This window comes from Schistocerca cancellata, chromosome 1, assembly GCF_023864275.1.
Source record: "Schistocerca cancellata isolate TAMUIC-IGC-003103 chromosome 1, iqSchCanc2.1, whole genome shotgun sequence".
Lineage (NCBI taxonomy): Eukaryota > Metazoa > Arthropoda > Insecta > Orthoptera > Acrididae > Schistocerca > Schistocerca cancellata.
Genome location: NC_064626.1, coordinates 1,012,456,785 through 1,012,468,974, shown reverse-complemented (window position 1 = coordinate 1,012,468,974; position 12,190 = coordinate 1,012,456,785). Strand labels below are relative to the sequence as shown.

The 12,190-nt window shown below is 40.4% G+C and overlaps 1 protein-coding gene across 2 annotated transcripts in view; it reads right to left on the bottom strand.

The window, feature by feature from the left end:
* The window catches only part of LOC126089118 (transmembrane protein 135-like), a 110,393-nt gene that overhangs the window by 51,098 nt on the left and 47,105 nt on the right, over positions 1 to 12,190 (bottom strand). For both annotated transcript variants that reach the window (XM_049906886.1, XM_049906887.1), the window contains exon 5: positions 3,433 to 3,676. In XM_049906886.1, coding sequence (XP_049762843.1) covers positions 3,433 to 3,676 — 244 coding nt within the window. The remainder of the gene's footprint in view (positions 1 to 3,432; positions 3,677 to 12,190) is intronic.

Below are 12,190 nucleotides of genomic sequence, written 5' to 3'. Positions count from 1 at the left end.
TTGAGCTCTGCACCATACTACTGTATCACAAAAAACCAACTTCCCAAATATTTACTACCATTAACTTATCCATTTGTCATTTTTCTACATAATGTTGTTGTTATTATCTTCAGTCCTGAGACTGGTTTGATGCAGCTCTCCATGCTACTCTATCCTGTGCAAGCTTCTTCATCTCCCAGTACTTACTGCAACCTACATCCTTCTCAATCTGCTTAGTGTATTCATCTCTTGGTCTCCCTCTATGATTTTTACCCTCCACGCTGCCCTCCAATACTAAATTTGTGATCCCTTGATGCCTCAGAACATGTCCTACCAACCAGTCCCTTCTTCTTGTCAAGTTGTGCCACAAACTCCTCTTCTCCCCAATTCTATTTAATACCTCCTCATTAGTTATGTGATCTACCCATCTAATTTCCATCATTCTTCTGTAGCACTACATTTCGAAAGCTTCTATTCTCTTCTTGTCCAAACTATTTATTGTACATGTTTCACTTCCATACATGGCTACACTCCATACAAATACTTTCAACAACGACTTCCTGACACTTAAATCTATACTCAATGTTAACAAATTTCTCTTCTTCAGAAACGCTTTCCTTGCCATTGCCAGTCTACATTTTATATCCTCTCTACTTCGACCATCATCAGTTATTTTGCTCCACTAATAGCAAAACTCCTTTACTAATCTAAGTGTCTCATTTCCTAATCTAATTCCCTCAGCATCACCCGACTTAATTCGACTACATTCAATTATCCTCATTTTGCTTTTGTTGATTTTCATCTTATATCCTCCTTTCAAGACACTGTCCATTCCGTTCAACAGCTCTTCCAAGTCCTTTGCGTCTCTGACATAACTACAATGTCATCGGCGAACCTCAACATTTTTATTTCTTCTCCATAGACTTTAATACTTACTCCGAATTTTTCTTTTGTTTCCTTTACTGCTTGCTCAATATACAGATTGAATAACATCAGGGACAGGCTACAACCTTGTCTCACTCCCTTCCCAACCGCTGCTTCCCTTTCATGCCCCTCGACTCTTATAACTGCCATCTGGTTTCTGTACAAATTGTAAATAGCTTTTCGCTCCCTGTATTTTACCCTGCCACCTTTAGAATTTGGAAGAGATTATTCCAGTCAACATTGTCAAAAGCTCTCTCTAAGTCTACAAATGCTAGAAATGTAGGTTTGCCTTTCCTTAATCTAGTTTCTAAGGTAAGTCGTAGGGTCAGTATTGCCTCACGTGTTCCAACATTTCTGCGGAATCCAAACTGATCTTTGCCAAGGTCAGCTTCTACCAGTTTCTCCATTCGCCTGTAAAGAATTCGCATTAATATTTTGCAGCTGTGACTTATTAAACTGGTAGTTCGGCAATTTTCACATCAGTCAACACCTGCTTTCTTTGGAATTGGAATTATTATATTCTTCTTGAAGTCTGAGGGTATTTCGCCTGTCTCATACATCTTGCTCACCAGATGGTAGAGTTTTGTCAGGACTGGCTCTCCCAAGGCTGTCAGTAGTTCTAATGGAATGTTGTCTACTCCCGGGGCCTTGTTTCGACTCAGGTCTTTCAGTGCTCTGTCAAACTCTTCACGCAGTACCATATCTCCCATTTCATCTTCATCTACATCCTCTTCCATTTCCACAATATTGTCCTCAAGTACATCGCCCTTGTATAGATCCTCTATATACTCCTTCCACCTTTCTGCTTTCCCTTCTTTGCTTAGAACTGGGTTTCCATCTGAGCTCTTGATATTCATACAAGTGGCTCTCTTTTCTCCAAAGGTCTCTTTAATTTTCCTGTAGGCAGTATCTATCTTACCCCTAGTGAGATAAGCCTCTACATCCTTACATTTGTTCTCTAGCCATCCCTGCTTAGCCATTTTACACTTCCTGTCGATCTCATTTTTGAGACGTTTGTATCCCTTTTTGCCTGCTTCATTTACTGCGTTTTTATATTTTCTCCTTTCATCAATTAAATTCAATATTTCATCAGTTACCCATAGATTTCTACTAGCCCTCGTCTTTTTACCTACTTGATCCTCTGCTGCCTTCACTACTTCATCCCTCAGAGCTACCCATTCTTCTTCTACCGTATTTCTTTCCCCCATTCCTGTCAATTGTTCCCTTATGCTCTCCCTGAAACTATGTACAACTTCTGGTTTAGTCAGTTTATCCAGGTCCCATCTCCTTAAATTCCCACTTTTTTTTGCAGATTCTTCAGTTTTAATCTACAGTTCATAACCAATAGATTGTGGTCAGAGTCCACATGTGCCCCTGGAAATGTCTTACAATTTTAAACCTGGTTCCTAAATCTCTGTCTTACCATTATATAATCTATCTGATACCTTCTAGTATCTCCAGGATTCTTCCATGTATACAACATTCTTTTATGATTCTTGAACCAAGTGTTAGCTATGATTAAGTTATGCTCTGTGAAAAATTCTACCAGACGGCTTCGTCTTTCATTTCTCTCCCCCAATCCATATTCACCCACTATGTTTCCTTCTCTCCCTTTTCCTACTCTTGAATTCCAGTCACCCATGACTATTAAATTTTCGTCTCCCTTCACTACCTGAATAATTTCTTTTATCACATCATACATTTCATCAATTTCTTCATCATCTGCAGAGCTAGTCAGCATATAAACTTGTACTATTGTAGTAGGTGTGGGCTTCGTGTCTATCTTGGCCACAATAATGCGTTCACTATGCTGTTGGTAGTAGCTTACCCGCACTCCTATTTTTTTTATTCATTATTAAACCTACTCCTGAACTACCCCTATTTGATTTTGTATTTATAACCCTGTATTCACCTGACCAAAAGTCTTGTTCCTCCTGCCACCGAACTTCACTTATTCCCACTATATCTAACTTCAACCATTCCATTTCCCTTTTTAAATTTTCTAACCTACCTGCCCGATTAAGGGATCTGACATTCCACGCTCCGATCCGTAGAACGCCAGTTTTCTTTCTCCTGATAATGACGTCCTCCTGAGTAGTCCCCGCCCTAAGATCCGAATGGGGGACTATTTTACCTCCGGAATATTTTACCCAAGAGGACGCAATCGTCATTTAACCATACAGTAAAGCTGCATGCCCTCGGGAAAAATTACGGCTGTAGTTTCCCCTTGCTTTCAGCCGTTCACAGTACCAGCACAGCAAGGCCTTTTTGGTTAGTGTTGCAAGGCCAGATCAGTCAATCATCCAGACTGTTGCCCCTGCAACTACTGAAATGGCTGCTGCTCCTCTTCAGGAACCACACGTTTGTCTGGCCTCTCAACAGATACCCCACCGTTGTGGTTGCTCCTACGGTACGGCCATCTGTATCGCTGAGGCACACAAGCCTCCCCACCAATGGCAAGGTCCATGGTTCATGGGGGTAGGTTTCTACATAATAATCGGTCATATATTCTATATAGCATATACTTGCCTGAATTGTGTAGTAGAAACAGCTGAAAGGATGCGGACAGGTGGCATGGCGATTGTGACACTTCACCCATTTTACAACTGCTCGGTAGAAACGGCAGAAAGCTGACACAATACTATATACAATTCCACTACGAGGCACAGGTTTTGTAGTTTTCCGCGATGTGGACACAGCTGGAGCTCTCTGTGGTGGCAAATCCTCACGGTTTTCCATATATCCACTTTCTTCAAAAGGCCCCACAATAAATCTATAAACAGGACATTAGTGTAATGCAGTCTTCATAAAATCTCAAAAAGGTGTTGCTGAAATGAAAAGAAATGACAGTAGTTTCTCTTCTCTAACTGCAGTTTTAGAACATTTTCATTACACAAAGCAAATAAACAATATCACTTACATAACTCACTATTGCACACAAATTAATAAATTGGGCATTTTGGAAAGAATTATTGATTGGGTCTGCCTCTAGGCCCCACTGCTCTCAAACCAAGAAGTTTTAATACTGAGAAGGAAGGAAGGAAGGAAGATTAGAGTTTAACATCCTGTCAACAACAAAGTCATTATAAACAGAGCACAAGGTCAGATTAGGGAAGGATAGACAAAAGAACCATCCTGGCTTTGCCTTACGTGATTTAGGGTAATCACGGGAAACATAAATCTGGTTGGCCAGACAGGTATTTGAACACCATCCTCTCAACTACAAGTTTGGGAAACTGCATCTGCTTTAATGTTAATCAATCTTCCACTAAGTAAAGGCCATCAAATAAAGATGAAACATGAAAACCGATTCACAGCAGTATACGCGATACATTAGTTTCATCATGTACTAAAAAAATGGATAGATCCCAATTGTGAACCAGCCTCTGCCCGTTTGTCTGAATAAAATACATTCAGTTAAAATGTGGCATACTGAAATTTGTACGCCACAAGCACCACACATTGGAAGGTCCTCTCACTGGAGCTGGAAGCCATTTGTCATCAGACTATGCCCCATCCATAATTGAATGAGATGGACTCCATCTCACCTTACGGCCAGAAGGAGGTACACAATGGCCAAGTTGATTTCATCAGCTGCAGGTAATTGTAAACCACTTTCAGTCATTCTTCCTTCCATCAACATGTGACCCTGTCCTTCGATAGCGAAGAGACAGCATATAGAGAGACAGCACATAGAACCACGGGGTTTCGAGTACATACTTCCTTCGTTCCACTTATACATTTACCTGATTTCTCATACGCACTAGTACCCTGTAGAAAACCAACTCATTTGTCTATGCCGGTGGAGAAGGGAGTCCTGGATGTCCTGGGAATGTTTCTCTAGCAGGTACATGTGTAGTACAGATTTTAGGAGTACTTAGAAGGTTCAGACTAATTTACCACCTCTTAGAGGGAAGAAGTTTTCATTCCCCTCCTCAAACCAAGAAATGATCAAACGTGCTCCAGCAGTCATTGAAGTGTTGCCTTAACATAACGTGTTGGGGACACTCTGGAGCATATTTAACCTGGTATAGGCACTAGACACAGTGTGGTTGCAGACATTACTGACAACCTTACCCTGCTGGAGGCAGGTATGAACAGGCTTTTCTAGTGAGATAGCACCATGGAAAAGGCAGATGTTACTGCTACAAGGCACAACATTCTCAGACAGCTCTGTCATGGAACCTCTGCCTACACTCACAGGGGTCCTTCTCTTCCGAATGCCAAGATGGCACAGTTCTGGGTGACACATTTGAGCAGAATAATTTCAGCATTCAAAATGATGCAGCTTATAAGTCAAGGAGAGTTTATTCAGACACATCACCATGAAAGACTCCAAGGACACAGAGGAATATTGTCCCAACGGCAGTATTTTAACTCTTAACATTTTTATCATTGGCACAAATAGTATACCATTCAAAGCAAGGAGTCCAACAGACAATTTCACAGTTTTTTTTGCTCCCCTTTGATTTTTAGCATTCTCATCGAATTTTTAATTGATCTGATCTGCAAATGATAGATACTATTTGAAGGAGATGGGAAGAGTCTCAGACCTCAACACTGACATAATATTATGCAGAGATATGAATAACAAAATTAGTAATAACGTCACAAACATTCTGAGCACTTTTTTCATGACAGAAACAGTCGTTCTTTGCCACGGTTTGGCAGTGGCCATTCATTCTGGTGGACAGCTGGCTGGTGGTCATGACCACATAAAATGCTGTGTAGTGATTGCAACAGATATATTTTAAGGTGGTGGTGCCCGGTTAGCTCGTACATATCTGATGAACGTCACAGTTTACTACCAAGAGCTACTGAAAAAATTTATTTATTGAACAAACAGTTTCATTCTATGCAGATCATCAGGTTCGTAAGAACATTTACATTACACTAGGTGATTTATTATCTGTGCATATGTAGGCGCTTTCTCAATATGTAATGCCTAAATATGCACAGATCAGGATTAAATGATTTTTATTTTTATTTTATTATGGGACGCCATTGATAATGTACACCTAATAAGCTGCAATAATTATTATTTTTTCCCCCTCCTGAAACAGAAGATAGTCTGTTCATGGAAACTGGTTGTTCGCTAAAGAAATTTCATCCATCTTCTCTTAGTGGTAAATATTGATGTTCTCCAAAGATTGCAACAGAGATGGTATATGACATGGCTACTTTTACAGGTGGCCTTGCCTCTGATGGTATAGGATAAGCCTGTGACAGGACTGGAGCAGGATGTGCTGGGTGGGTGAAATGGACAGGTCTTGCACCTGGGTTTGGTCTCCCATAGGAATAGGACTGCCACTCCAACCCCTTGAAACAAGGGTCGTATCACTGAGGAAGACCCAGGTGCACAACCTGCACAATTTATCCACCCAGCAATCTTACTCCAGTTCGGTCAAAGGCTTATCCTATCCCATCAGTGGTAGGGCCACATGTGAAAGCAGCCATGTCATATTCCCATTCTGCCACAATCACTGCACAGCATTTCATTAGGGGATGACCATTAACCAACTGTCCACCAGAATGAACAGCCAACACAAACTGGGCCAATAACAAAGTACCACGAAGTGCTACAACACTACTGGGTACAGTATGCTTGAGTTCAGTGGTTGCTTCACAACTCATGCTATCTGGATCCTTCCTTCTAGCAACAGCTTTTCTGAACTATCTAAATGGGAGTTATCCTTGCAACACATCCTTTGCTCCTGTAAGCATTTTGGCTGCAATATCTGCTAAGCCATTGTCACCAAACACTCTACCCAACAGTGTCGCCTTCCTGTGTCCTGTCACACCCTACCAATCCATGCCTCTCGTGTGCCACATCGCACCTGCTCTGGTACCAGTGTGCCGCATGTTCAACCCCTGCACTTGTTAACCCTCACTCCCAAATTCCTAGCCTACACATCTGCTGCTCCCCTATGAGGTACTACCTACCCATCCCCAACCCCCTCCCCTCCTGCTTCCTGCCTCTTTCTCCCTCCCTTCACCCAGCCAACCCAACACAACGACTGCCCCAGTCCATCTGCCAGTCTGCAAACTAGGCACTGCATGCCCAGCTGGCACAATGTAGGTGCACAGGCACAAGTGTGTTTTTTGTACTCTAGCTGGTCAAAGCATTTCTTCTGAAAGTTAGCAAAAGATTTATTCCCTCTTTTCTGTGTGTGCCTTTTGACAACTTAACGTTTCTGCTATTTGGTGACTGCCTCCTATACTGTTATATTAGTTAGACCATAAATTGCTTTGTTTGGTTTGCTCCCCCTCCCTCAGGCTGATGAATGTAAACTACTTCATCAAGATTACCATGTACAAACACGGTTCAAACATCCAGATGTTCAATGTCAAGATCAAATTCAGCTGCTAAATCTAACAATGTATGAAGTGAAAAATGATTGTCGTGCGAAAATGTTTCTTGGAATACACTTTTGCAACAAAATTAGCATTATAAACAGTAAGAAAAATTCTGGTAGAACATAAATAATTTGGGAGTAAAGGAGTCCACTAACCAACTGGCAGAAGCACTGAGTTGTCGACAGGCACAAACAAAAGAGAATTGAAACTTTAAAGAAATCCTTGTTTTTTTGTATGTACATTTACACTTTAGCTTGCCAAAGGATTCCTTCCAAAAGCTAGAAAAATTTTCATTCTCTTTTGTGCAGTGCCTGTTGACGACTCAGAGTTTCTAATATTTAGTAAGTGGTCTTCTTTATTCCTAAATTGTTTATGAAGTGGTCATTATAACATTCAACTTCACCATCTTCCATGTCTTTACCTTTGAATACCCATTTCATGTTGATTGTCTTCTGCCTGGCAGTAAATAGAATACAAGTCTTGTTTCCCAGACTAATATTAATCATTTAAGGTGTCTTTTCATTTTCACAATCATCACAACTGTTTCTATACATGAACTTGGTTCAGGAAATTCAGCAAAACAAGCAGAATTATCATTAAAATGTTTTGCTCTGAAACGCAAGGAATTGTCTTCTGATGTCAAATTCTACTTGTCTTTTAAGAATGCCTTCCTACATTGATTCACAAAATCTTTTCCATTATTTGTTCAAATTATTTTACTTTTTCAACCAGTTTCAATTCTACTCATGTTTTGTTTTGTTGATTTTAGCTAGTAACCAGATGATTTTCTTTATACAGGGTGTTACAAAAAGGTACGGCCAAACTTTCAGGAAACATTCCTCACACACAAAGAAAGAAAATATGTTATGTGGACATGTGTCCGGAAATGCTTAATTTCCATGTTAGAGCTCATTTTATTACTTCTCTTCAAATCACATTAATCACGGGATGGAAACACACAGCAACAGAACGTACCAGCGTGACTTCAAACACAGGAAATGTTCAAAATGTCCTCCATTAGCAAGGATACATGCATCCACCCTCCGTCGCATGGAATCCCTGATGCACTGATGCAGCCCTGGAGAATGGCATATTGTATCATGGCTGTCCACAATACGAGCACGAAGAGTCTCTACATTTGGTACTGGGGTTGCATAGACAAGAGCTTTCAAATGCCCCCATAAATGAAAGTCAAGAGGGTTGAGGTCAGGAGAGCGTGGAGGCCATGGAATTGGTCCGCCTCTACCAATCCATCGGTCACCGAATCTGTTGTTCAGAAGCGTACGAACACTTCGACTGAAATGAGCAGGAGCTCCATCTTGCATGAACCACATGTTGTGTCGTACTTGTAAAGGCACATGTTCTAGCAGCACAGGTAGAGTATCCCGTATGAAATCATGATAACGTGCTCCATTGAGCGTAGGTGGACGAAACTAAAATGAACTCTAACATGGAAATTAAGCGTTTCCGGACACATGTCCACATAACATCTTTTCTTTGTTTGTGTGTGAGGAATGTTTCCTGTAAGTTTGGCCATACCTTTTTGTAACACCCTGTATATTACCCATAAAAGTGAGATGGTATTCTCCTCCACACGAAGCCATGCTCATTGGTCTACAAACATTAGAATGTACTACATTAAGTAGACCTTCTGCAGTTCTACTAAAGGGTTTGAAAAAGATTATCGACACAAGTTTCCTTCTATACAAGAAACACATGGATTTGAATTAGTCCCATTCCTTTCATCATCAGCCATTTCTTTCTTTAATAAATGCACACTTCCATGATTATAATGCCCCAGCCTTTGACACCACAATTCAATAATAGTTAATTTTTTACAACATTTGCATTTAGACAAATTTCATTTAATTCATATATGCCACCAACTTCTCAGTTTACAAGCTGCATCATTTCAAATAAAACATGAAGCATACCACCATGAAAGACTCCAAGGACACAAACTTAGAGATGATTATATCATTCTTACTGAACATACCACACTGTAGATCATTGAGCAATATGCAAGGTCCACATCTTGTTGTTGACTAACCAACAGCAAATTACATCCAAGGCCTGTAACATATGCAACATTGTTCATCATTATTGGCTAATGCTTATTGTTACCAGTATCTTCCAAGCTGAACACTGTCCTTCGCAGTCACATCAGGACTATAGTTATCTGCTACTGCAACTATTATAATTGTGGTTGATCTAGATTGACTGAATCTCTCATTCGTCAAATGTTGCATACACCCAGAACCTATATAACAGCCACTGCCGAGATATGAAAATGCAGAAAGAGCAATTAGCAAATTTTAATTTTCAGTTTTCATAGTATTTGCAGAATTTGAAGATTCATTTACCGTATTTACTCGAATCTAAGCCGAACTCAAATCTAAGCCGCACCTGAAAAATGAGACTCGAAATCAAGGAAAAAAATTTTCCCGAATCTAAGCCGCACCTGAAGTTTGAGACTCTAAATTCAAGAGGTGAGAAAAGTTTTAGGCCACACCTCCAAATCGAAACAAAGTTGGTCCATTGTAATATGAGACTCAATTTAGGTCGAATAAATGACGATACAGCTACAGTAGTTTGGTTCGAGTCGTAAGCTTAGCAGTTAAGCTGCACCAGGTAGCCATTGCTAGGCGTCAGTCGCTCCGTCCGTATTTATACAGATACCCTTCTTTTTTCACGTGCTTCGTCTGGTTTGAATTGATTGCTTATTTTTCTTTGATCTGATAAGTGCCGTTCTCTTTGTTATAGGTGTTTACGTCACTCTAAGCTGAAAATGCATTACTGTACTGTCATGCATTGTTTGTCGCATTCTGATAATGAGTGTTTACGACCTGTCACCATTCGCGGCATGGCTTGCTTTTGTGCGAGCTACCGCCGCTTAGGCGCTTACAATTAAAAAAAAAAAAAAGAGAGGAATCGTCTCATTATCGAAACAATGACAAGAGACTGCTATTTGTTGTTACGTACACTGCTGCTTTCTTTGGTAATGATCAACAAGAACCAAATAATAGGCTGCGTATGATAGAACATGTTCTGAACGAGAGTTTAGCAAACATTTTTCTCAGTTTGAAAATCTTTGCAGACTCGTCTTTAGTACATTATATTCTGCACAGAAATTAGTCATCTTAGATTTAAAAAATCTAGTCAATTGCCGTGCTTCAATTCTGACTGTATCACTATTAGGCATAAGAATAATACGAATAAAAACATTACATGATATGTATATTCTTCCGCGTTTGTTGTTGTCTCACTCTAGTTTCGTATTTTATTAGGCAGACAGGATTTAAATGAGATAGCAGCAAGTACAAAAGAATGCATGGTAAAATGTTTATATTCGTATTATTCTTATGGTGAAGAGAATACTGCGTGTGATTCACAATTCATAAAAGTTCCTATTAGCAACCATCTCTTCTGACAGGTAGGAAAAAATTCAGAACGTAGAGTTGGCCATATTGACAAACATCCCAGTCTTGCCAGTCGGATTTTCGTAGTACATAGAAATGCTGCTACATTCGAAGATGAACAATACGGAATTTGTATTTACTTCGTCGGATAATGTACGAAAATGTAGTGGTTCGAAACTCGGGGCGGAGAAAAAAGCTCGTCTTCCACCTTTTTTTAATTTTTTTACTGATGCAGTGGTTCTGGCGCCAGTATTTATCTTTGTGCCTGCAAAGCATGCCCGTGTAGCGCTACACATATTCGAAGGCAGAAGTTAGTTGTGGCGGCACCTACCAACATATTTCAGAACTTCCACTTACTTTGCACTCGATTCTAAGCCGCAGGCGGTTTTTTGGATTACAGAAAACGGAAAAAAAGTGCGGCTTAGATTCGAGTAAATACGGTAGATTTTTCTTAGTTCTACACTCATTCATCTTATGACCAATTTTTTGGCATTTATAGCATTCTATCGACTTGGAATTTCATGCATCACAATTGATCTTCAACTTTTGATGTTTACTGGTTAGCTTATCAGCTGCCAACACAAAATCTGTAATTGCAATTGTCAAAGCACCCTGACTTTTTTGCTGATTCTTGAATACAGTGCCAAGTTATTGTATCACTTGTAATACTGCCACCTGAATTCTCAAGCACCAGTATTGAGAGTATGAAAATTGGCTGGAAGCCCACTTAGCATGACTGCTTCTTCCAAGTCATCGTCCATTTTCTTACCAATGTTTTGAATCTGTTGAACTGGTGACATAATGTTTGACAAATATAATTCTAAATTTTTGTCAGAAGCCAATCTTGCATTTATAAAGTGTTAAAGCAGCCTGATATAACAAGAAGAAGTTGTATCTTTGAATACTGGTTGTATAATTTTTGCTGTACTTCTTTAGCAATTGTTGCTCTATAAAGTTTTCGATGTACATATGATTTTACCTTCAAATGTGTTTTTGATGATGCTTTCCACTGTGCGGGATGGGCGGATGGGAAGGCGGTGGGCGTGATTAATTAATCAGGATAATATTTAGAAAAAGGCCATTTATTGGCGAAAGCATGAAAAAAAGGGATCACATGGCCAGGCCTAGGGAGGTGAGGGTGAGCCAGAAGGTAAAGTATGGCAAAAGTTGGTGTCTGCAAAAACTGAGTCCACTGTGCCGCAGCACCGGGAGAAGTGGAAGATGTTCACTGCTACAGGGCGCATGTCAAACTCGCAGGAGAGCAAGAAAACAAAGAGAGTGGGCCCGGCAACGGGCAGCTGGGTATATTCGACACACCACGCAGCTTCCTCCACCCCGATTGGTCAGGACCGAGAAAACCGTGCGGGCGGCATGGAACTATCCAGAGCGCATAGCGTACCCTCGTCAGCACATGACAGAGACGCGTCATCAAGGTGCCCTTTCTCGGTGCTGACTTCCTGCTGCTAGACTGTGGGACAAGAAAATTTACACAGGGTGTCTACGTGGACAAG